Source organism: Ranitomeya imitator, chromosome 7 (genome assembly GCF_032444005.1).
Source record: "Ranitomeya imitator isolate aRanImi1 chromosome 7, aRanImi1.pri, whole genome shotgun sequence".
Classification (NCBI taxonomy): Eukaryota; Metazoa; Chordata; class Amphibia; order Anura; family Dendrobatidae; genus Ranitomeya; species Ranitomeya imitator.
Window position 1 is genome coordinate 13,399,099 of NC_091288.1, and position 26,165 is coordinate 13,425,263.

A 26,165-nucleotide genomic window follows, 5' to 3' on the forward strand; every position below is an offset into this window, starting at 1 on the left:
GGTAGGTTCACACTGAGTATTTTTAGCAGTGGAAAGTCTCCAAAAGCTTCAAATAATTGGAGAATGTGCTGAGTTTATATTCCAAAAACTCAGCAAAAAGACTAAAGTGTAAACAGATCCTTATTCTAGATTTTAGAAATATTTTCTGCCCCATTGGGGATTATGTCCAAAATGACTGGAACAGCCCTTTAGCTCTTGCTCTTCCCCTTCCTCATATATCCAGGTCTTGCCGCAACTTGTTATCCACATAGCAATATAGGTAATAAATAATATAAAATGCCTTAGTAACAGTATCTCACATAATCAATGAATGTCAGCAAAGTTTCAGAAAACCAATGCATCTTGTGCTCTATTGTCTGTTTGTGGATTTTTTTTTTTTATTAAAGCAACTTTTTCTCATCAGTCGCTTTGTTGCTTTGTAACTTTCTGAAATGCTAAGCCATTAATGTAGTGCAGCTGTGAATCTAGCACTGAATTGAGAAAACTACTAGAAAACAGCAGCAGAGAGGACCGTGTACATCAGTACTGAGAAGTGTAGCTTTGAATCCAGCAGTGGGGTGAAATGAAAGATTATCCTGGAAATTAACAGTGTGGAGGTCATTAGAGCATTACTGAGCAGTGTAGCTGTGAATCTAGATCTGAGATATAACGTTTACTTGAAAGCAGGAGCATGGAGGTAATTATGCAGCACTACTGAACAGTGTAGCTGTGAATCCAGATCTGTGATAATTTACTAGAAAGCAGCAGAACTCTGATGCTTTCACTTTGCTCCCTCCGCCCTGTTCATAGTCTTCAATAGACAGCTGTAATGATCCCTCAGTCAATTGGCAGTTTATATTATTATTTCAAGCAAAACAGATTTTAGCCTTTTCTCACAGTGAAGAAGGGGAGAGGAGAAGAAGAGGGGAAAAGAGAAGTGGCTCATAAGTGGAGAAAGATGCTTTTTCTGTCCAGAAAGACAAGGGGAATATAAGCCTAGATCCATGCTGGGAATAATTGGCGAGAAAGACAAGGACACTGGTATGTGCACCCCTGGGGGGAAAAAAAGGGAAGAGCTTGTGTATACTTGTAAGTATACTTAGCGGAATAACACTGAAAATGGCAGACTACAGTTGCAGTTTCTTGTATATGACCAATTAACGACCGACACTCAGGAAATCTGTATCACAAATTTTACAACCAAGAATACCAACACTTTTGGCGCCTTTATTTATTTTTTGACCCCTAAAAGCCATTACCATTCAAAATGTAAAGGAGGCAGCGACGTCTGAGGAAAATGTACAATATTTACAACAGAACTGGAAAACTTCTGGAAGTCGCCATCCAAATCAATACTGTTCAACGTGCAATTTAACAAAAATTATAACAGCTGAAAATAAAAACTTGTATAATTGGAAGTAACGGAACATCCTAATGAGAAATGGATAGACAGTATCTTTTGGACTAAAAAATAAATAAAAAATGTGGGAGTAACAGTTTGGTGGGGGCAGCTTCCTAGGAAAGAGCAGAACACTGACACAGCATCCGTCCCAACAACATAAAACAATGCAGCGCACAGATCTGTCCTCCTATCCGACACGGATCAGTATGATCATAGCAGAGCAGAAGAGGCTAGCAGGACTGGCACATCAATAAAGCTGTAGCTCCTGTCTTAGCTGATGATCCTTCCATATCATTTGATCAGTCACATGCCTGGAAGGAACTTCAAAATATGGTAATGAACAGTGTGTATGTAGCAAAGGTGTGTGTATGTAGCAATGGTGTGTGTGTATGTAGCAAAGCTGTGTGCATGCACCAATGTTGTGTATGTGTGTGCTGCGGACAGTGTACAGAATGTCTGTGCTGTAAAGCTATGTGTATAATGGGCATGCTGCAAAGAAACACTAACAATGGGTTTATTACCTCCAAATTCTTCCTCAGTGCATTAAAATTAGCGATATTGACCCGTCCACTTGTGTAAACTAAAAAGGAAGTTTTAATTAGTAAGAAATATGTTTTTCCTACTTTCTGCGGTCTACACCTTACAGCCCTAAAAATATGATATCTTTGGTCATTACACGTGATAGCTCACGAATGAACGGATATCAGATACCGCACAGGTTGTTACAGGAAGAAAAATTTTATGGGAGGAAAACTAGAAAAGATTACAAAGTCCTACCAACACCTGTCCACAGGATAGGATAAATGTATGATCACTGGGGGTCAAAACTGCCGAGACGCCCACCAGAGAATGGAGTGGCCATTCGTAGCACCTACTCATTACCACTCCATTGACTAATTGATTTTGGGACTTGTCATCGCTGGACAACCCCTTTAAGCATTACATGGCTTCTGCACCCACTACATAGATGTACACAGCTCTCCTGAGCTGGTGCCATTCCTACGGTCAATATTAAATACAGGAAGAAAGCCACTATTACCTACATAAGGAGAGTCGACCATCCTTTTAAATAGGGGACAGCAGAAAAGTCCCAGATCTAAGGCCCCGATAACCGTGCCAGCGACAGCACCAAGAGGCCGACAGCTCCGGCAAGTAACGTACAGCACCGACTGGACGCTGCAGGGAAAACGATGGGACACTATTGATTAAGAGAAAGGCCATGTCCCCCCAAACGAAGCTCCATTGCTTTAACACAGATTAAATAAAATGTTACGCAACTTTTTAAATAGTTTTGGGAATCTGCAGCAATTTTTTGCACACAGCTCCCACGCAGACCTATGTGTCTCTATGACTTCAGACACGCAGGTTGGATCCTGCAGTTCTCCACCATTACTATCTCTCTTTCTTGCTATCCTACAGGTAGTGAAGGTGGAGGAGAGTAAAACGTTGCTGCAGGATCAGACTGCACGGTTTTGTTTTGTCTGTCTGCAACCATAGGGACACATACGTCTTCACAGAAGCTGTATACACAAAACGATTGTTTGCAAAAAAAGGGTCATTTGAATGTTTTGAGTTGTCATTATGATTTAAAAAGAGAAAACACAGTAATTTGTCAATAAATGGCTTCACCCAACCACTAACCATGAGTGGAGAAAAAGTTTTGGCGTTATCATTCATATTGTCTGAAAAAAGGCCAAGAAAGCAAAAAACTATGCCGGGGTATGTAAACTTTTGAGCACAACAGTAAGAAGCTGCTGTGTGGAGAGTGTAGTGAGCATTCTGTGACCCGTGCAGAGATCACTGTGCAGGCATGCTGTGTGGCCTGTGGAGAGATCACTGTGCAGGCATGCTCTGTGACCCGTGGAGAGATCACTGTGCAGGCATGCTCTGTGACCCGTGCAGAGATCACTGTGCAGGCATGCTCTGTGACCCGTGCAGAGATCACTGTGCAGGCATGCTCTGTGACCCGTGCAGAGATCACTGTGCAGGCATGCTCTGTGACCCGTGCAGAGATCACTGTGCAGGCATGCTCTGTGACCCGTGCAGAGATCACTGTGCAGGCATGCTCTGTGACCCGTGCAGAGATCACTGTGCAGGCATGCTCTGTGATCCGTGCAGAGATCACTGTGCAGGCATGCTCTATGACCCGGGCAGAGATCACTGTGCAGGCATGCTCTGTGACCCGTGCAGAGATCACTGTGCAGGCATGCTCTGTGACCCGTGCAGAGATCACTGTGCAGGCATGCTCTGTGACCCGTGCAGAGACCACTGTGCAGGCATGCTCTGTGACCCGTGCAGAGATCACTGTGCAGGCATGCTCTGTGACCCGTGCAGAGATCACTGTGCAGGCATGCTCTGTGACCCGTGCAGAGATCACTGTGCAGGCATGCTGTGTGGCCTGTGGAGAGATCACTGTGCAGGCATGCTCTGTGACCCGTGCAGAGATCACTGTGCAGGCATGCTCTGTGACCCGTGCAGAGATCACTGTGCAGGCATGCTCTGTGACCCGTGCAAAGATCACTGTGCAGGCATGCTCTGTGACCCGTGCAGAGATCACTGTGCAGGCATGCTCTGTGATCCGTGCAGAGATCACTGTGCAGGCATGCTCTATGACCCGGGCAGAGATCACTGTGCAGGCATGCTCTGTGACCCGTGCAGAGATCACTGTGCAGGCATGCTCTGTGACCCGTGCAGAGATCACTGTGCAGGCATGCTCTGTGACCCGTGCAGAGACCACTGTGCAGGCATGCTCTGTGACCCGTGCAGAGATCACTGTGCAGGCATGCTCTGTGACCCGGGCAGAGATCACTGTGCAGGGAGGGAAAGTACACACTGACAGACAGAAATGAACATATCCTGGCATGTCACAAAAACATGTCAGATTAATGGTCTCTAAGTCTACTTCCTCAGGAGCTGCTCCATAGCATCTCAACTGGGACTTGGCACTGGTAGTAGGTAACTGGGCACAATGCTGACATGACACGTGGTCCCTGACCACACCAGCAGCAGGACACAAACTGGGAGAAGAGGAGATCCAGGGGAGCTGTCAAACAGAAGGTTGTTGTGTCTTCTAACAACCCGGCACCTCAACCACCTCCAGAACATTTTACTACTTTAGGAAAAGACCCCTTGTAGGATTAAAAAAATAAATTAAAATTGTGACTGGTGAAGAGAACAGTAAAGAATGGAAAACTAGAAGAAGTAAATGTTCTCGATAAGTAGGGATCTGCGGAGGATTAATGTTCGGCTCCGGCTTCTCCATCACACTGCGAACTCTGCTGAAACGTCGCGTCGTGTCCCTGGACAGAAAATAAATATGGCTCCTTCCCAATGCCCTTCGTCAGGTCTGGATTGTTGGGGTGATGCCGCTGTATATGTTTAACCACCTGGAACTTTTGCTTGGCCCGGTACGAGCAATACTGACAGAAGAAGGGCTGCTGGTTTGTGTGGGTGAGGTAGTGATGGCGGAGGCCGGCGGGCCAGCGGAAGCCTCGTTGGCACATGTTGCAGATGTACGGTTTTTCTTCGCTGTGTTTTTTCAGATGGGTTTTGAGAAGGAAGCGGGTCTTAAATGCTTTCCCGCACTGTTCGCAGATGAAGGAGCGCACGTCTCGGTGGCGGGTTTCCCGGTGGACGCGGAGGGCATCTGCTCTGTTGGTACAATAGTCGCATTCCTCGCACTGGTATGGCTTCAGGCCTGGAAATACAGAAGCACAAGACTCTCACAGAAACCCGACTTGTTACCGTCTGTTACAAAGACGTCAGAATTAGGAGTTTGCGAGCGGCGGGGGTCCCATTGCTACCCCCCTTTAGAGATCCGGGCTTCCAACTCTCAGGCCCTCACCATAAAATCCTAAGCCCAATCTATAGAAGTTGCTATTTCTTTCTAGTCTTTCATATCCCTTTTATTTTATATCTTTTTATGTTCAACAGATCAGAAATTGCTCAAATTTTGCTTTGTTTTTCAGTATACAGCTCCTCTGAAGACCGACAGATTTCTATGGTTACAGACTACAAACAACTCCGTGTTGTCTGATCCTGCTGGCAAATCATAGTCCATACTATGCCCCTTACATTCTGCAGACACACAGTGACAAGGTCAGGCTTGCACATATAATTTGACTGCAGGGTCAGACTACGCGACGCATGTCTGTAGTCTGTTACCATGGAAATAAGTTGCGGTTTATAAGAGCTATAGCCACAAAATGTGACATACTGTACTATTATACCATGATGACAGCTTTGGCTGTAATTAACAGGGTAGGTCCACCCCAGCCATTTAACCCCCTCGAATGCTGCAGGTGGTACTGACTGTGGCATCTAAGGAGGTTATGAGAGGAAGGAAGACCCTCTCAGCCACCACAATGGTGCCCCTGCAGTACAATTGTGGGGTGCTGATGGGCTGTCATGGCAGCCAAGGGGCTTTTAAGCACTTAATAGGATGACTGTCAGTGAAGAACGCACAAGTATTAAAGATATTATAGACCCGATCGGCGGAAGCAGTGCTGTTTCCTTAGATGCACTAAAAGTACTCATGGGCTTAAATCAACTAAAACTGCATTGCCCAATGGTACCGGCATAGGTCCGGAGTTACCTGTGTGCTTGGTCATGTGATATTTCAGCTGGTTCACCCACTTGCACTTGTAGCCACATTCTGGGCACAGGTAGTTCTTCTCATCCTTGTGGATGCGCATGTGGTACTACAAGTACAAGGAAAGATTGTGCAATAAATCAAGGTCAGACAGTTTAGCATCCATTGTTCATTGGGTGGTCCAGGTTCAGGTTTTCCCTCCAATGATCTCTCCCCTGTGGGCACTACGGGCCATCACTAAGGCATATAACATACAGAGGGGGTCTAACGGGACAAGTTCTCTGCTTTTGGATGACTGATGCCCCCCCCCCTACTTCCACCCCAGAAAACTTACTTTAAGACGTGAAGGGTCTGCGCAGGCATAAGTGCAGAGGTGACACTTGTAGGGTTTTTCACCGGTGTGGATTCGGCTGTGCCAGGTGATCTTCTGCTTATTCCGGGTGCTGTAGTCACAGTCTGCGCACTTGTAAACACGCGTGGCCCCGTGGCTCTTCACGTGATGGTCATAGACTAGTTCATGACGACAGGAGAAGGAGCAGAAAGGGCATCGCAGGGGGCCCTCGTCCGCCTCTCCGTCAGGCAGCCCGCTGCTTTCATGCTCCTCCGCATAGTGATTGATAAGCTGCTGCCTGTCTTTGGCGGCATACTGGCACTGTTGGCAGTGGTGAGAAAAATGTGTTTTCCGATGTTCTTCAATGTCCTCCCTACGAGAGAACGATTCCTTGCAAACTGTGCATTCCAGCTGGAGGTGCTGCTTCTGCAGGTGGCATCGGAGGGTGGCCTGGCTGTGGCAGGAGAACTGGCATTGTGAACATTCATGAGAGGCTTTTTCGTGGTGCTTCCTCAGGCTGTGCTGCTTTAATGCAGCCTCAGAGCTAAAACTTGCCTGGCAAACAGAGCAGGGGTAGACGGCATCACCACTGTGGCAGCTGGCCACGTGCCGGGCGACGTCATTCTGACTGTAGCCGCTATAGTCGCAGAGTTTGCAGAAGTGAGTGGGCATCTTCTCGTGAACCCTCCTTTGGTGAAGCCTCAATTTAGAGTTTGTTCCAAAGGTCCTGCTGCAAGAACCGCAGGGTATCCGACCGACGCCAGTGTGCAGAGACTCATGGGCTTCGAGCCGGTAACGCCTGGTGGTGCTGAAATCGCAATATCGACAGCGGTGCGGTTTGATACCTTCGTGACGAATCCGCACGTGCTGCTTCATGCAACGCGGCTGTTTGCAGGTGAAGTCGCACTGCTTGCACTGCAGCTGTAGTCTGTTCTGAGAATATTTCTGGTGCAACTCTCGATGACGTTTCAACGCCCCGGGAGACATGCATCGAAACGAGCACAAGGGGCACTGGAGCTCGCCGGGTTTTAAACAACCTTTCTTCTTGTGCGTTTTCATGGCTCGTTCCTGGGTGCAAGTAAAGACACAGGAAGGGCAAGAAAGCCGACGGGCGCTGGTTGAGTCATACGAGCCTCTGCTAACCCCCATCCCGTCAACCTCTTGCTCTGGATTTTGGTGGTGTTCATCCAAAGGGCTCTCAGGGACACGTCCCATTTCTTGGGTGCTTTCTAGTTGTTTGTGCCGTTTTACGGTTGCAGCAGACTGTAAGCCTGCTGGACTAGGAGCCCTCCGTAACTCCCGGCAGTTCTGGCTGACGTGGCAGCTTATGGTACATGCTCTGGAGCAGGAGTAGGAACAAAACAAGCAGTGAAACTTTCCTGCTTCGATTCGGTACTTCTCAGTGACAATTGCAGGGTTCGGGAGGGTATCTGATGAATGTACTGCTGCACTCGTTTCTTCATCATCTAATGTTGCACTCGTTTCTTTGTCATCTAATGACCTTTCTAGAGTTTTGGAATTTTGGAATAAACTTGGACACTGGGACAGATGTTCGTCAGCTTCTAATGATTCCTTACCGGAACCTAAGTCTCCCGGACCAGCTGCTAAATCCCTATCCACTTGCTGGCCTACTCCCTCCACCGACACGGCCATCCTAAAACAAGCCCTCTTCTTTCTAAGCCTCACGGGGCACTTCTTAAGGACATGAGTATTGAGTCCCCTCTGCTGTTTAAAGCTGGCTCCGCACTCCTGACACACCAACGATGACTTGCGAGGTTGGCATCCGTTCTTGGCATGTTGGACAATGCTTCCTTTCTTTTTTGTGATGTAGGAACACTTCTCACATTTGTACACTTGGGCGTTGGACTGGACCACCAGCATTTGGACCCTCCCTTCCAAAACGAGCGCTTCTGCTTGCTCCTTGTCTTGCTTCCTCAATGCTTTCAAGATGGATTCTGGCTTACCGCTTTTATCGTCTGCTTCATCCAGAGGGACAGAGGTGGCTTCAACTTCTTGGATGGCGCCTTCATGAAGTTGGCTGGACTGGCATACTATGGTCAGCTGGACGCCACCCTTCACCACATCTGCCCAGGACTCCTGCACTTCTACAGGAATGTCTCCAGGCTGTAGCTCCAGATCAGAGTTCACATGGAGGGGCAGCTCGTCACCTTTCTCGCTCACTTCACAAAGGAAGGCTTCTTCGTTGTACTGCACGGTTACGCAGACCCCATTGTCATCCTTCTCTGTATCATCCCCCATGTTCTGATCTGCTTCTTCTTCATAGTCTTGCCCACAGTTTGCATGTTCCTCGCCGGTCATGGACTCAGAGAAGCAGAGAATCTCATCACTGGTAGGGAGAGGATCTTCACAAGCAGAAGACTCTTTGGCCAAAAGCTCACTGGACTCAGAAAGTTCAAGTCTTACTGGAAAGTCCTCAATTTCAATATTGCATGCTTCAACTGGCTCCAGGGTAATGGCAGCAAGTAAAGACTCATCTGCAACTGAAATACCTTCATCTCCGGGCGGTTCCTGAAGACCATCCACCTGTAAACATTCAGAGGACTCATCATTCACCGTCTGCGCAGGGTTACTGCTCGGACCCTGTTTTCCAGCAGAGGATACACGTTTGCTAGTGGCTGGGACCTCAATTTTGTAAGGAAATAGCAGATCCACACTGCTGTTCTCCTGCTGTTTGCTGGCGTACCGCTCCAGCCAGTCCTGATCCCCGGGGACATAGCCGTGGGACTTGCGCTTGTGGAAGAAGAGGCTGGTATTACTAAATGTACGGAAAGAGCAGAGGGCACAGCGAAATTCCCGATGCTTGGTGTGCTTGCCGTTTTCATGGTTGCGCAGGGTCTGCTTGTACTTGGTTTGATAGTTGCAGTGCTGACATTGGTACATGGTGATCTGGGGGGACTGAGAATGTTTCACCTGCATGTGTTTGTGAAGCTCGGCCTTACGCTTGCAGCCGAATCCACACATTTCACAGATAAGAGTCTTCCCCTGGTGCCGGAGCTTATGGCTACTGAGCTGGTCTGCCCGATGACAGCGGTAGGAGCACTGGTTACAATGGTACCTGACGGAATAAGGACCAAACACCGGACATTATAAATCTGGATAAAAAAATGTGCTTTTAAATAATTAATTTACTTTCATGTTGCCATATTCTAAGAATAGAGAGTGCAGCTCTGGAGTATAATACAGGATGTAACTCAGGATCAGTAATGTAATGTATGTACACAGTGACTGCACCAGCAGAATAGTGAGTGCAGCTCTGGAGTATAATACAGGATGTAACTCAGGATCAGTAAGGTAATGTATGCACACAGTGACTGCACCAGCAGAATAGTGAGTGCAGCTCTGGGGTATAATACAGGATGTAACTCAGGATCAGTAATGTAATGTATGCACACAGTGACTGCACCAGCAGAATAATGAGTGCAGCTCTGGAGTATAATACAGGATGTAACTCAGGATCAGTAATGTAATGTATGTACACAGTGACTGCACCAGCAGAATAGTGAGTGCAGCTCTGGGGTATAATACAGGATGTAACTCAGGATCAGTAATGTAATATATGTACACAGTGACTGAACCAACAGAATAGTGAGTGCAGCTCTGGGGTATAATACAGCATGTAACTCAGAATCAGTAATGTAATGTATGTACACAGTGACTGCACCAGCAGAATAGTGAGTGCAGCTCTGGAGTATAATACAGGATGTAACTCAGGATCAGTAATGTAATGTATGTACACAGTGACTGCACCAGCAGAATAGTGAGTGCAGCTCTGGAGTATAATACAGGATGTAACTCAGGATCAGTAATGTATGTACACAGTGACTGCACCAACAGAATAGTGAGTGCAGCTCTGGAGTATAATACAGGATGTAACTCAGGATCAGTAATGTAATGTATGTACACAGTGACTGCACCAGCAGAATAGTGAGTGCAGCTCTGGAGTATAATACAGGATGTAACTCAGGATCAGTAATGTAATGTATGTACACAGTGACTGCACCAGCAGAATAGTGAGTGCAGCTCTGGAGTATAATACAGGATGTAACTCAGGATCAGTAATGTAATGTATGTACACAGTGACTGCACCAGCAGAATAGTGAGTGCAGCTCTGTGGTATAATACAGGATGTAACTCAGTATGTGAGGTATTGTGCAGCGCTCACCTGAGGTCCCCACTGTGTTTGCGCATGTGCACGTTCAGGTAATGCTTCCATTTGGTGATGTACCCACATTCTGTGCACATGTAGTTCTTATCCGTGGAGTGGGTCAGCATGTGCTTGGAGAGGTAACTGATGTCTCGGCACACGAAATCACACTGGCTGCACTTATGAGGCTTTTCACCTGAGAATGGGAGAGAAAAATGGTAAATGCCGCCATGTGGCCATTGTTTCTCTAAGTTTTCAACGGTAAGTTATTCAGAAATAGAGGACAGGTGGAAAAAGAGCACGACCGCCGGATTAGACTACACAGGGTTTATTTGTAGGATGCAACCATGGACACACATAGGACCGCACAGAAGCTGAATACACAAAACAATTGGAGCTAATTTTTTATATTAAAGACTATTTGCAAAGTTTCTTATCTTATTTTCCTTTTAGATGCATCAGATAAAAGGAGATGAGAATCCAGTTTGCAGGACCCTGGACAGTCGTCCATCACTGCCGGACAGGCGTCTTACATTCCCTTCACCGATTATTTGGAGAAACCCTGTTATTGTGGCTACTGATGTGGCTGATGGATCCGGGTCGATTCACTCATCTCCTGAAATTTCCCTTTAGGTCAAAATAAATGCAGCTCTTGGACGGTAATGGTGCTCGGTGCGGGGGTCTCGCTGGTGTCTGGAGCATTACAGCTTCAGAGGATATAGTAGGGAAACCCTCCAAGTGTCATCTATCGACAGCTACACGGAGGTCAAAGGCTGAACCATTAATGAGCCCCAAAATATGATCAATCGGCCAAACCGGAGATGATCATGCGTGCGTAAAGGCAGTTTCTGATCTTTTTCACCTTGTTGGTACACAGTACAGTTCTGGTCGGCTTGGTTATATGCTGCAGATTTAGGGAAGCAAAATTACTCTGAACTGAATTTAGTAAATAGTCAACTGGTCCTGGTGACAACATGTAAAAAAATATGCATAAAATAACCCCCTAAAAGAGACCACCATGGATCGACTATCGTTGCAGCACTAACCATTACCTCATTATAACCCCTCGGGCCTGATCCAGTTACAGGGGGTTACCGGGACTTTGCCTATCCTTAGTATAGATCAGTAATATTGCATCAGTGAGGGTCCCACACCCGTCACCTCCGATCTGTTGATAGGAGGTCCGGCAGCCATGGAGCCAAACACTGCAGCTCCATACACAGCGTAGTGGCCGTTCTCAGGTACGGCAGCTCAGCTCCTGTTTATTTCAATAGGGAATACTACTGTGTATGGAGCCGTGATGTTCTAGCTATGTTAATCCGGAAGCTTTTAGACCGATTAATAGCCGACCTGTTGGGAGTGTACACTGCCACCAATCGGATATTGATGACTTATCCCATCATCAGTATCATAGTCCTGGACAAGTCCTACAATCTTGAAACAAGAACTACGGTAATTACAAAATATCTGTAGACTACACATCATAAAAGGATATTTCCTGTACCTGTGTGTAGCAGCATGTGACGCATCAGGACCCTCTTGTGTGCCGTGGCAAAGTCACAGTCTCCGCAGTGGTGGATCTTCTCGTTGGCGTGCATCTTTCCCACGTGGTCGGCATACTCCACCGGATTAAAGCTCTTGTAGGGGCAGAAGCGGCACGTCAGCTCCTCTTTTCCCGGATGGCCGCACTTCTTGTGCTTGCGGAAGACATGTTTGTTGGAGCACACAAAGTCACAGTCCTGGCAGTGAAAAGCGTAGTGGTTCTTCCGATGGGCTTCCATTTCTTCGCGGCTCTTGAAGAGCAGGGAGCAGGCGTGGTAGCGACACTCTACGGCCTGGATGCCATGAGACTCTTTCACGTGTCGGAGGAAGTCTTTACGATTGGACAAGGCTTGGTCACAACCTTGCTGAAGACATCTCATCTTCTGCTCCGTTTTGTGTCGTTTCATGTGATCCTTCAGAGCCTGACTCAGTTTGAAGGTTTCCTGGCACACCGGGCAGGAGTAGGTGTCGGAGTAAAAGTTGGACACCCCTTCGTGAATGCTCGCCATGTGCCGGTTGAGGGCGTTCTTCTCCACGGCGCTGTAGTCGCACAGGGGGCAGCTGTGGACCTTGTCACCGGCCTCCCTCATCATGTGGATCTTCAGCTTATTGCGGCTGGTAAAGAACTTGCGGCAGTTCGGGCACTGGAGGTTCGGGTCGGGGAAGTGAAGATGGAGGTGGTCGGCTAAGTGGGTCCTTTTCTTAAAGCATCGCTTGCACTCCGGGCACATGTGGGTTTTATACAGGTGCTCCTTCCCGTTCTCTATTCCTCCTACATTCAGGGAGACAGAAAAATGTCTGTCAATTATATACGAGTATATTCGGCTCCTGCTACTGGTGGTCTCATAATCATTACTGGGGAAAATTGCCAAGTGCTTTTAAAAAACAACAACTGCAATTTATTTCTTAAAAAATGTTCTTTAGAAGGTATTTTTAATTCTACATTTATTGCTCGATGACTATGTTACCGGCCACCTCTGCAAACTATCAGAAGTGGACAGTTTCCTAGCCAAGGAGAGTGCTCTTGCAAGCTTTTATTTTTACTATGAAGCTTGTAAGCGCTGCTCTGAAGATGTCTGGACCACTGAATACGACAGGCTTCAATTCATCAGCACTCGTCCGAGACAAAGCTTCCTTGCAGCAGAGGAGATGCAGTTTGTGCCAGTAGCCCAGTAGCTCAGCCGTCAGCCGTGCCGCTGGTCTGAACTGACACTAATCAGGAGCACTCTGTACCCTGGAGAGCCTGAAGCTGAGAGCCTGGGGAACGGCACGCTCCTGATCACAGGACATGGGGAAAAAGCTATGAACTTTCCCAAAAATGTGTGACTTCCACACCTCCATTGCTCGTTTCAGTGTTTCAGAGTGCTCCTTCCTAATGAGCCTGTGATCAGGATGGGATTGTAGTCCCTAGAAGTACCGTAATCAGAGTTTTCATTTACTGACAGCAAGCAGAAATCTTAGAAGAAAAAAAAAGTTTCACAATTCTAGGGAGAATCAGCTTTATTTACAGGAGACTGGAGGCCCCTTTTTCAGTTTTTCAGCCATTTCTGTACCATTTATAGAAATCTGCATTTTTTGTGATACGCAGAGGTTCTGGATTCTTACGTGTAACCTGCTGCCCTATTGGACTCTTTTCTCTGGCGTGATTTTCATTTTCCTCATTGCTGTTGGATTCTGGATTTTCAGTTTCGTTTTTCTGAGTATTTTTTCTGCGTTTTCGGCATCTGAGCGATGGGACTGAATTGTGATCGGCGACATCTGAAAAAGAAATATTGCATATGAGATGTACATTCAATAGAAGCTGATCAATAAAATAGGAGTATAAACCTGGACCTGATAATCCAGAATTCCTGATTATCTGGCAACGGCCAGGAATAATTCCATTGGGATTAGAAAGAGATTCTCAGTTAACTTATTCTGCAGCCAAAAAATGTCTAAATGCCAAACTGTGCAGACATTTCTATTACATAAAGTAATTTTAACCCAAAATTCATGCATTTGACCACAATCTTTTCCCAACCTTTTGGTCCTCCAGGTTTGTGCTACAAGCCTCAAAAACACACAATGGCATATAAAAAGTTTGGCCCCCCCTGGTCAAAATTATTGTTATTGTGAACAGTTTAGCAAGTTCAAGAACAAATTAACTCTAAAAGGCCTAAAGTTACAGTGTGGGCACCCTCGGGGATTTGTGTGCTCAGATAACTTTGACCAAGGTTCAGACCTTAATTAGCCCGTTCATGGAAGACTCATCACAAGAAAACCTCTCCGGTGCCCTTATCATAAAATTCAGCGTTAGAAAAATGAAAAAACACATCTAAAGTAGCCTGATGCATTCTGGAAACAAGTCCTTGGACCGATGAGATTAAAACAGAACAATGATCAAAGATATGAGAGGAGAAAAAAAAAAAAAACAGAATTTCAGGAAAAGAACATCTCACCAACCATTAAGCATGGTGGTGGATCAATCATGCTTTGGGGTTTGTGTTGCAGCCAATGGCACAGGGAACATTTCACAGGTAGAGGGAAGAATGGATTGAATAAAATTTCAACAAATTCTTGATGCAAATATAAGACCATCTGTAAAAAAGCTGAAGGTGAAAAGAGGGAGAGGATGGCTGCTACAAATAGATAATGATCCTAAACACACGTCACAATCCACAATAGACTACCTCAAAAGGCGCAAGAAGAAGGTTTTACAATGGCCCTCACAGTCCGCTGATCTAAACATCATTGATAATCTGTGGCAAGACCTCAAAATAGCAGAAGATATAAGACGCCCCAGGAATCTCACAGAACTGGAGGAATTCTCCAAGGAAGAAAAGAGGAAAATCCCTCAAACAAGAACTGAAAGACTCTTGTCTGGCTACAAAAAGAGTTTACAATCTGTGATACTTTCAAAAGGGGGTGAGACTAGGTACTAACCATGCAGGGTGCCCAAACTTTTGCATCAGCCCATTTTCCTTTTTGAAAATGTAAATTAAATATTACAATATATATATTTTTTGGCCTAGAATACAAAGGAAATGTGTCATCTGTAACTTTAGGCTTTTTAGCGATCATTTCATCTTCAACTTGCTTAACTGTTCACAATAGCAGTAATTTTTTACCGGGGGCGCACAAACTTTTACAAAGATCCTGGCTTCTTTTGAAGGGCAATTGTCAATCACAGGGGGTGATGCAACATTTACCAGATTCTGGGATACAGAGATCTTCCAGTAATCTATGAGTGTGCAGAGAAGTCGTCGTCGCAAACCCCAAATTATATGATGCCAATAAACATCAGGGATCCATCACATGATTACGTCGGATGTGAGGTGAGTGGGAAATACACGGTAAATATGGCAGATAAAGCGTGCACACGTTCACTGCACCCACGTGCCCTTTACTTACTAGATGGTGACACAATCTCTAGGAAGTGATCCGCAGCTGGATGGTCGTCAGTACGGTGCACGAAGGCTGCTGACGGCCGGGATTCAGGCTCTTCTAAAGTAAAATATGGCTCCCTAGGATTAATGTGGGACTTCCGATGTTGGGCGAAAACCTTAGAATTGGAGCTGATAAAGTCACACTGGTTACAGTGAAAGGGAAAATGAGTCTGGAAGTGCCGAGACATCTCCTGGCGTCCGGGGAAGAGGAGACGGCAGGTCCGGTGAGAGCAGGTCACCGGCGTCAGCTTATGCTCCCTCCGCAGATGAGACTGGAACCTTTTCAGGTCTTGAGCCAAGAACGGGCAGTCGCTCTGCCAGCACTTCAGGTCTGGTGCGGGAGGAGGGTGGCTGCGGAAATGTTTCTTCAGCTCACTCGGCGTCTTGAAGTCATTCCGGCAGATGGGGCAGGTGAGGGCGTCCGCCTCGGCTGGCTGACAGGTCTCCTCCTGCCTGAGGACCGCGTCTGTGATGAGGATCTGGGACTCAGTGAGAGATATGCCGGCACAATCGGGCGCCGCAGGATCTCTAAGGTGATGGCAGATCTCCTGGGACAGCAGACTGGCAATGGGCACGGCCGATTTACCTGGATGGAGGCAAAGGAAAAGGCGAATCACAGCTCGGCCACCAGTAGGGACAAATCCAATCCCCAGACAGTACGGCTGTCACCTACAGATTTGGGCCATTTTACTGCCCTCGGTTCATTCATTATTATTATTATTATTATTTATTTATATAGCACCATTGATTCCATGGTCTGTACATGAGAAGGGGTTACATACAAGTTACAAATATCACATACAGTAAACAAACTAACAATGACGGACTGATACAGAGGGGCGAGGACCCTGCCCCCGCGGGCTTACATTCTACAGGATTATGGGGAAGGAGACAGTAGGTTGAGGGTTGCAGGAGCTCCGGTGTTGGTGAGGCGGTAGCTCCGGTAGTGATGAGGAGGCAGCGGGGTCAGTGCAGGTTGTAGGCTTTCCTGAAGAGGTGGGTTTCCAGGTTCCTTCTGAAGGATCCGACTGTGGTTGATAGTCGGACGTGTTGGGGCAGATAGTTCCAGAGGATGGGGGATATTCTGGAGAAGTCTTGGAGGCGGTTGGGTGAGGAGCGAATAAGTGTGGAGGAGAGAAGGAGGTCTTGGGAGGACCGGAGGTCACGTGAGGGAAGATATCGAGAGATTAGTTGAGAGATATTTGGAGGAGACAGGTTGTGGATGGCTTTGTAGGTCAGTATTAGTAATTTGAACTGGATACACTGAGGGAATGGGAGCCAGTGAAGAGATTTGCAGAGAGGGAAGTGGAGGAGTAGCGAAGAGAGAGATGAATTAGTCGGGCAGCAGAGTTAAGGATGGACTGGAGAGGTGCAAGGGTGTTAGCAGGGAGACCGCAGAAAAGGATGTTGCAGTAGTCAAGGCGGGAGATGATGAGGGCGTGCACAAGCATTTTAGTAGATTGACGGTTGAGGAAAGGACGGATTCTGGAGATATTTTTGAGCTGGAGGCGACAGGAGGTGGCGAGAGCTTGGATGTGCAGTTTGAAGGACAGGGAAGAGTCAAAGGTTACTCCGAGGCAGAGGATTTCCGGTAAGGGGGAAAGCATGATGTTGTTGATTGCGATAGATAGGTCAGGTAAGGAAGATCTTGACGGCTGTGAGGCTCCTGCTGCTCCCTCCGTCTTCGGGCGACGCCCAACATGTACCGGACGCTGGTGGCAGAGCCGCGCTGCTGGGGAGTGACTGTGAGGTAAGTATGCAAAAAATTTTTGTTTTCTGTACTTTACAAAATGACATACATGGGTGACGGGAGGAGGAGGAATTGCACATGATGACGGGGGAAGGAGTAAGGGGGACTGCACATGATGATGTTGAGAGTGGGTTAAAGGGGGACTGCACATGATGATGTGGGAGGGTTAAAGGGGGACTGCGCATGAAGTGGGGGTTAAGAGGAACTGCAAAGGATGACATGGGGTAAAGGGGACTGCACATGATGAAGTGGGGGAAGGGGACTGCACATGATGAAGTGGGGGGAAGGGGACTGCACTTGATGAAGTGGGGGAGGGGATGGGAGTCTGCAAATGATGAATTGAGAGTGAGGGAAGAGGGACAGCAATTGAATTAAAGGTGGGAGGTGGGGAGACCAAATGATCGGGAGAGAGCAAATAATAATGTATTTTGAGGGGGGGAGTAAATGATGTATTGAATGTGGGAGTAGAGCAGTTTATAATGAATAGAGGGGGGGAGAGAGACGATATGACAATGAATTGGGACGGAAGGGGCATGTAAATATAATGAGTCGGGGGAGCAGGAGGTACATAGTGGGGGCGTTGAGCATGCAGTGACTGGTAATGAATTGGGGGAAAGAGTGCAGTTGCTAATTAATTTATATATTTACTAGCTATTGAACCCGTTCTACGCCCGGGTGGCGAGCATTTATATTGGTATATGGTCTCCATCCTGGTACGTGCTGCTCCATCCTGCGCCCCCATCCTGTCATGTGCTGCTCCCATCCTGCGCCCCCGTTCTGTCATGTGCTGCTCCCATCCTGCGCCTCCATTTTGTCATTTGCTGCTCCCATCCTGTCATTTGCTGCTCCCATCCTGCGCCCGTTCTGTCATTTGCTGCTCCCATCCTGCGTCCCCGTTCTGTCATGTGCTGCTCCCATCCTGCGCCCGTTCTGTCATGTGCTGCTGCCATCCTGCGCCCGTTCTGTCATGTGCTGCTGCCATCCTGCGCCCGTTCTGTCATGTGCTGCTGCCATCCTGCGCCCGTTCTGTCATGTGCTGCTGCCATCCTGCGCCCGTTCTGTCATGTGCTGCTGCCATCCTGCGCCCGTTCTGTCATGTGCTGCTGCCATCCTGCGCCCGTTCTGTCATGTGCTGCTGCCATCCTGCACCTGTTCTGTCATGTGCTGCTGCCATCCTGCGCCCGTTCTGTCATGTGCTGCTGCCATCCTGCGCCCGTTCTGTCATGTGCTGCTCCCATCCTGCGCCCGTTCTGTCATGTGCTGCTGCCATCCTGCGCCCGTTCTGTCATGTGCTGCTGCCATCCTGCGCCCGTTCTGTCATGTGCTGCTGCCATCCTGCGCCCGTTCTGTCATGTGCTGCTCCCATCCTGCACCCGTTCTGTCATGTGCTGCTGCCATCCTTCGCCCGTTCTGTCATGTGCTGCTGCCATCCTGCGCCCGTTCTGTCATGTGCTGCGGCCATCCTGCGCCCGTTCTGTCATGTGCTGCTGCCATCCTGCGCCCGTTCTGTCATGTGCTGCTGCCATCCTGCGCCCGTTCTGTTATGTGCTGCTGCCATCCTGCGCCTGTTCTGTCATGTGCTGCTGCCATCCTGCACCCGTTCTGTCATGTGCTGCTGCCATCCTGCGCCTGTTCTGTCATGTGCTGCTCCCATCCTGCGCCACCATTGTATTATATGCCCTCCGCTCCAGTGTGTATGCCCCCGAATGCTGCTGCTATATAAAAAAAAAAAAAATACCATACTCACCTATCGTCCGGCTCCACTGCAGGTATGTCTTCAAGAAAATGGCGCCGGAAATCGGGGACTGCGCAGGCGCCGATTCCGGCAGCAGGAATCGGCGCCTGCGCAGTCCGCGCTTTCCGGCGCCATTTTCTTGAAGACACACCTGCAGTGGAGCCGGAGTGTGTCTTCAAGAAAATGGCGCCGGAAAGCGCGGACTGCGCAGGCGCCGATTCCGGCAGCAGGAATCGGCGCCTGCGCAGTCCGCGCCCTCCGGAGCCGGGAGCAGAGGAGCCGGGAGACGGAGCCGCAAGCAGCGCTGGAACCGGGAAAGGTGAGTATACTTACCCTCCCTCCTGGCGGTCCCTGACTCTCCGGTGGAGATGGCGGTATGCGTTCAGTGCTTACGCATACCGCGATCTCCCGGGAGCGTCGCTCTGTGAGGCCCAGACTGCGCCGGCGCTTGCGCTTGCGCAGTCTATAGAGGCTTCGGACAGAGTGACGCTCCCAGCGTTATATTATAGATTAGGTGGGGAAAGTGGATATGTATAGCTAGAAAGGACTTAGTGGCGTATTATAATTTATATTTGGAATGTTGGGTTGCATAATAGCCAATTATGTATTAATGGTGGGTGCATATCTATATTCAGATGTGTAGTGTAGAAGAAACGGAAAAAGAGAGGAATGTGCTCTGGAAGCCGTGCTCTAGGTAACTGTGTTATTTTATGCAGAGATGATTTATTGCTGCGGCTCCTTCTCACTTGTCGGTAACAGGTCATCTCTTTTAACATATTCTCTGACATGACAAAAGCACTGTGGACACTTTTGCATTTGTCACCCCCTAAAAAAACAAATAAATAAAAAAAGCAAAAAAAAGGAAAAAAGCGTGCACTTACCAGTGTCATCAGGACAGTCCCCACCAGAAGCCCCAAATATCGTCTGCTCGCCTGTATTCACTGATGTGGTGTCTGTCTGGGACGTGTCTTTGCTCTGCAGATAGATGGACTGAAAAGGCAGGGAGTCCTGAGACGGAGCATCGTCTTCTGCAAAATCATCTTCTATCTGCCTCCGGGCACAAGGAGGCGTCTGAAAAACCAGCTGCTCACATGACTGTGTGCCCCAATCAGAAGCCACCAACAGTCCGTCCTCTGACATTTCCTACAGAGCGTCGGCTGCTGCATTCTCTACAAAAACCGCGCTGGAGCCTCGTGTACAATGACTGAAAGGACAAGAAAGCGGAGAAGAAATATCTCACAGTAACAAGTGACCAGAGGGGAAGAACAGCTCAGGAGGAGTAAGGAGAGAAAAATATAATAATTAACATTACAATATTGGCTAATGGGTATAGTCTTATAGCAGTTATATGCCTGTACAGAGGGTGCAGTATTATAGTAGTTATATTCTTGTACATAGGAGCAGTATTATAGTAGTTATATTCTTGTACATAGGAGCAGTATTATAATAATTATATTCCTGTACATAGGGGGTAGTATTATAGTAGTTATATTCTTGTACATAGGAGCAGTATTATAGTAGTTATATTCTTGTACATAGGGGCAGTATTATAGTAGTCATATTCTTGTACATAGGAGCAGTATTATAGTAGTTATATTCTTGTACATAGGGGCAGTATTATGGTAGTTATATTCTTGTACATAGGGGCAGTATTATAGTAGTCATATTCTTGTACATAGGAGCAGTATTATAGTAGTTATATTCTTGTACATAGGGGCAGTATTATAGTAGTTATATTCTTGTACATAGGGGCAGTATTATAGTAGTCATATTCTTGTACATAGGGGCACTATTATAGTAGTTATATTCTTGTACATAGGAGCAGTGTTATAGTAGTTATATTCTTGTACATAGGGGCAGTATTATAGTAGTTATATTCTTGTACATAGGGGCAGTATTATAGTAGTCATATTCTTGTACATAGGAGCAGTATTATAGTAGTTATATTCTTGTACATAGGGGCAGTATTATAGTAGTTATATTCTTGTATATAGGAGCAGTATTATAGTAGTTATATTCTTGTACATAGGAGCAGTATTATAGTAGTTATATTCTTGTACATAGGGGCAGTATTATAGTAGTTATATTCTTGTACATAGGAGTAGTATTATAGTAGTTATATTCTTGTACATAGGGGGCAGTATTATAGTAGTTATATTCTTGTACATAGGGGGCAGTATTATAGTAGTTATATTCTTGTACATAGGGGCAGTATTATAGTAGTTATATTCTTGTACATAGGGGCAGTATTATAGTAGTTATATTCCTGTACATAGGGGCAGTATTATAGTAGTTATATTCTTGTACATAGGGGCAGTATTATAGTAGTTATATTCTTGTACATAGGGGGCAGTATTATAGTAGTTATATTCTTGTACATAGGGGCAGTATTATAGTTATATTCCTGTACATAGGGGCAGTATTATAGTAGTTATATTCTTGTACATAGGGGCAGTATTATAGTAGTTATATTCTTGTACATAGGGGCAGTATTATAGTAGTTATATTCTTGTACATAGGGGGCAGTATTATAGTAACTATATTCTTGTACATAGGAGCAGTATTATAGTAGTTATATTCTTGTACATAGGGGCAGTATTATAGTTATATTCCTGTACATAGGGGCAGTATTATAGTAGTTATATTCTTGTACATAGGGGCAGTATTATAGTAGTTATATTCTTGTACATAGGGGGCAGTATTATAGTAGTTATATTCTTGTACATAGGGAGCAGTATTATAGTAGTTATATTATTGTACATAGGGGCAGTATTATAGTAGTTATAATCTTGCACACAGGGGTCGGTATTATAGTAGTTATATTCTTGTACATAGGTGCAGTATTATAGTAGTTATATTCTTGCACATAGAGGCAGTATTATAGTAGTTATATTCTTGTACATAGGGGCAGTATTATAGTAGTTATATTCTTGTACATAGCGGCAGTATTATAGTAGTTATATTCTTGTACATAGGAGCAGTATTATAGTAGTTATATTATTGTACATAGGGGCAGTAGTATAGTAGTTATAATCTTGTATATAGGGGCAGTATTATAGTAACTATATTCTTGTACATAGGGGGCAGTATTATAGTAGTTATATTCTTGTACATAGGGGCAGTATTATAGTAGTTATATTCTTGTACATAGGAGCAGTATTATAGTAGTTATATTCTTGTATATAGGAGCAGTATTATAGTAGTTATATTCTTGTACATAGAGGCAGTATTATAGTAGTTCTATTCTTGTACATAGGAGCAGTATTATAGTAGTTCTATTCTTGTACATAGGGGCAGTATTATAGTAGTTATATTCTTGTACATAGGTGCAGTATTATAGTAGTTATATTCTTGCACATAGAGGCAGTATCATAGTAGTTATATTCTTGTACATAGGAGCAGTATTATAGTAGTTATATTCTTGTACATAGGTGCAGTATTATAGTAGTTATATTCTTGCACATAGGAGGAGTATTATAGTAGTTATATTCTTGTACATAGGAGCAGTATTATAGTAGTTATATTCTTGTACATAGGAGCAGTATTATAGTAGTTATATTCTTGTATATAGGGGCAGTATTATAGTAGTTATATTCTTGTACACAGGTTGCAGTATTATAGTAGTTATATTCTTGTACATAGGGGCAGTATTATAGTAGTTATATTCTTGTACACAGGTTGCAGTATTATAGTAGTTATATTCTTGTACACAGGGGGCAGTATTATAGTAGTTATATTCTTGTATATAGGGGCAGTATTATAGTAACTATATTCTTGTACATAGGGGGCAGTATTATAGTAGTTATATTCTTGTACATAGGGGCAGTATTATAGTAGTTATATTCTTGTACATAGGAGCAGTATTATAGTAGTTATATTCTTGTATATAGGGGCAGTATTATAGTAGTTATATTCTTGTACATAGAGGCAGTATTATAGTAGTTATATTCTTGTACATAGGAGCAGTATTATAGTAGTTATATTCTTGTACATAGGAGCAGTATTATAGTAGTTCTATTCTTGTACATAGGAGCAGTATTATAGTAGTTCTATTCTTGTACATAGGGTCAGTATTATAGTAGTTATATTCTTGTACATAGGAGCAGTATTATAGTAGTTATATTCTTGTACATAGGGGCAGTATTATAGTAGTTATATTCTTGTACATAGGAGCAGTATTATAGTAGTTATATTCTTGTACATAGGTGCAGTATTACAGTAGTTATATTCTTGTACATAGGAGCAGTATTATAGTAGTTATATTCTTGTACATAGGAGCAGTATTATAGTAGTTATATTCTTGTACATAGGGGCAGTATTATAGTAGTTATATTCTTGTACATAGGAGCAGTATTATAGTAGTTATATTCTTGTACATAGGGGCAGTATTATAGTAGTTATATTCTTGTACATAGGAGCAGTATTATAGTCGTTATATTCTTGTACATAGGTGCAGTATTACAGTAGTTATATTCTTGTACATAGGAGCAGTATTATAGTAGTTATATTCTTGTACATAGGAGCAGTATTATAGTAGTTATATTCTTGTACATAGGGGCAGTATTATAGTAGTTATATTCTTGTACATAGGGGCAGTATTATAGTAGTTATATTCTTGTACACAGGGGGCAGTATTATAGTAGTTATATTCTTGTATATAGGGGCAGTATTATAGTAACTATATTCTTGTACATAGGGGGCAGTATTATAGTAGTTATATTCTTGTACATAGGGGGCAGTATTATAGTAGTTATATTCTTGTACATAGGGGGCAGTATTATAGTAGTTATATTCTTGTACATAGGGGGCAGTATTATAATAACTATATTCTTGTACATAGGGGGCAGTATTATAGTAGTTATATTCTTGTATATAGGGGCAGTATTATAGTAGTTATTATTATTATTATTATTATTATTTATTATTATAGCGCCATTTATTCCATGGCGCTTTACATGTGAGGAGGGGTATACATAATAAAACAAGTACAATAATCTTGAAAAATACAAGTCACAACTGGTACAGGAGGAGAGAGGACCCTGCCCGCGAGGGCTCACAATCTACAAGGGATGGGTGAGGATACAGTAGGTGAGGGTAGAGCTGGCCGTGCAGCGGTTTGGTCAATCGGTGGTTACTGCAGGTTGTAGGCTTGTCGTTATAGTAGTAGTATAGTAGTAGTTATATTCTTGTACATAGGGGCAGTATTATAGTAGTTATATTCTTGTACATGGGGGCAGTATTATAGTAGTTATATTCTTGTACATAGGAGCAGTATTATAGTAGTTATATTCTTGTATATAGGGGCAGTATTATAGTAACTATATTCTTGTACATAGGGGGCAGTATTATAGTAGTTATATTGTTGTACATAGGAGCAGTATTATAGTAGTTATATTCTTGTACATAGGAGCAGTATTATAGTAGTTATATTCTTGTACATAGGGGCAGTATTATAGTAGTTATATTCTTGTATATAGGGGCAGTATTATAGTAGTTATATTCTTGTACATAGGAGCAGTATTATAGTAGTTATATTCTTGTACATGGGGCAGTATTATAGTAGTTATATTCTTGTATATAGGAGCAGTATTATAGTAGATATATTCTTGTACATAGGAGCAGTATTATAGTAGTTATATTCTTGTACATAGGAGCAGTATTATAGTAGTTATATTCTTGTACATAGGGGGCAGTATTATAGTAGTTATATTCTTGTATATAGGAGCAGTATTATAGTAGTTATATTCTTGTACATGGGGCAGTATTATAGTAGTTATATTCTTGTATATAGGGGCAGTATTATAGTAGTTATATTCTTGTACATAGGAGCAGTATTATAGTAGTTATATTCTTGTACATGGGGCAGTATTATAGTAGTTATATTCTTGTATATAGGAGCAGTATTATAGTAGATATATTCTTGTACATAGGAGCAGTATTATAGTAGTTATATTCTTGTACATAGGAGCAGTATTATAGTAGTTATATTCTTGTACATAGGGGGCAGTATTATAGTAGTTATATTCTTGTACATAGGAGCAGTATTATAGTAGTTATATTCTTGTACATGGGGCAGTATTATAGTAGTTATATTCTTGTATATAGGAGCAGTATTATAGTAGTTATATTCTTGTACATAGGAGCAGTATTATAGTAGTTATATTCTTGTACATAGGGGCAGTATTATAGTAGTTATATTCTTGTACATAGGAGCAGTATTATAGTAGTTATATTCTTGTACATAGGGGGCAGTATTATAGTAGTTATATTCTTGTACATAGGAGCAGTATTATAGTAGTTATATTCTTGTACATAGGAGCAGTATTATAGTAGTTATATTCTTGCACATAGGGGCAGTATTATAGTAGTTATATTCTTGTACATGGGGGCAGTATTATAGTAGTTATATTCTTGTATATAGGGGCAGTATTATAGTAACTATATTCTTGTACATAGGGGGCAGTATTATAGTAGTTATATTCTTGTACATAGGAGCAGTATTATAGTAGTTATATTCTTGTACACAGGGGGCAGTATTATAGTAGTTATATTCTTGTATATAGGGGCAGTATTATAGTAGTTATATTCTTGTACATAGGGGGCAGTATTATAGTAGTTATATTCTTGTACATAGGAGCAGTATTATAGTAGTTATATTCTTGTACATAGGGGCAGTATTATAGTAGTTATATTCTTGTACATAGGGGCAGTATTATAGTAGTTATATTCTTGTACATAGGAGCAGTATTATAGTAGTTATATTCTTGTACATAGCGGCAGTATTATAGTAGTTATATTCTTGTACATAGGTGCAGTATTATAGTAGTTATATTCTTGTACATAGGGTCAGTATTATAGTAGTTATATTCTTGTACACAGGGGGCAGTATTATATTACACCTCTGCCCTTGTATCTGGCATTATGTCGCTGTATATGACACGTCTTTCCCTGGTTTCCTCTTTGCTGCCTCCTCTGCCCTCAGACACCTGCGCTCACACTGTTACCCGGGTAACCATTAGTACCTGGTCTCTGGAGGCCTCCGGACATCTTTGCTGCACGTTTTGAGCCTTTGCAGTCTCGGTTCCGGTTACTGCCGTAGTCTATAGGTGTCTTTAGAATTATTTTTTCCTAAAGTTTTTATTCCCCCCGTCTCCGCTGTTTCTCAGAAACCGCAGACCAGAATCAAGTTGTGGAACGCAACCGGAAAAGTGGCGTGGAACGCAGAGGAAATGACGCATACAATTC

The 26,165-nt window shown here is 44.3% G+C and overlaps 1 protein-coding gene across 1 annotated transcript; it reads right to left on the bottom strand.

The window, feature by feature from the left end:
* Positions 1 to 1,192: 1,192 nt before the first annotated feature.
* ZNF142 (zinc finger protein 142) lies at positions 1,193 to 26,140 on the bottom strand. The gene is made up of 9 exons (XM_069732731.1): positions 25,943 to 26,140; positions 19,802 to 20,124; positions 15,401 to 16,021; positions 13,616 to 13,768; positions 11,973 to 12,782; positions 10,487 to 10,664; positions 6,307 to 9,379; positions 5,976 to 6,081; positions 1,193 to 5,078 (listed from the first exon to the last, which is right to left on the bottom strand). The coding sequence occupies exons 2-9, from the start codon at positions 20,058 to 20,060 to the stop codon at positions 4,618 to 4,620; spliced, it is 5,661 nt and encodes a 1,886-aa protein (XP_069588832.1). The 5' UTR covers positions 20,061 to 20,124; positions 25,943 to 26,140; the 3' UTR covers positions 1,193 to 4,617.
* Positions 26,141 to 26,165: the final 25 nt, after the last annotated feature.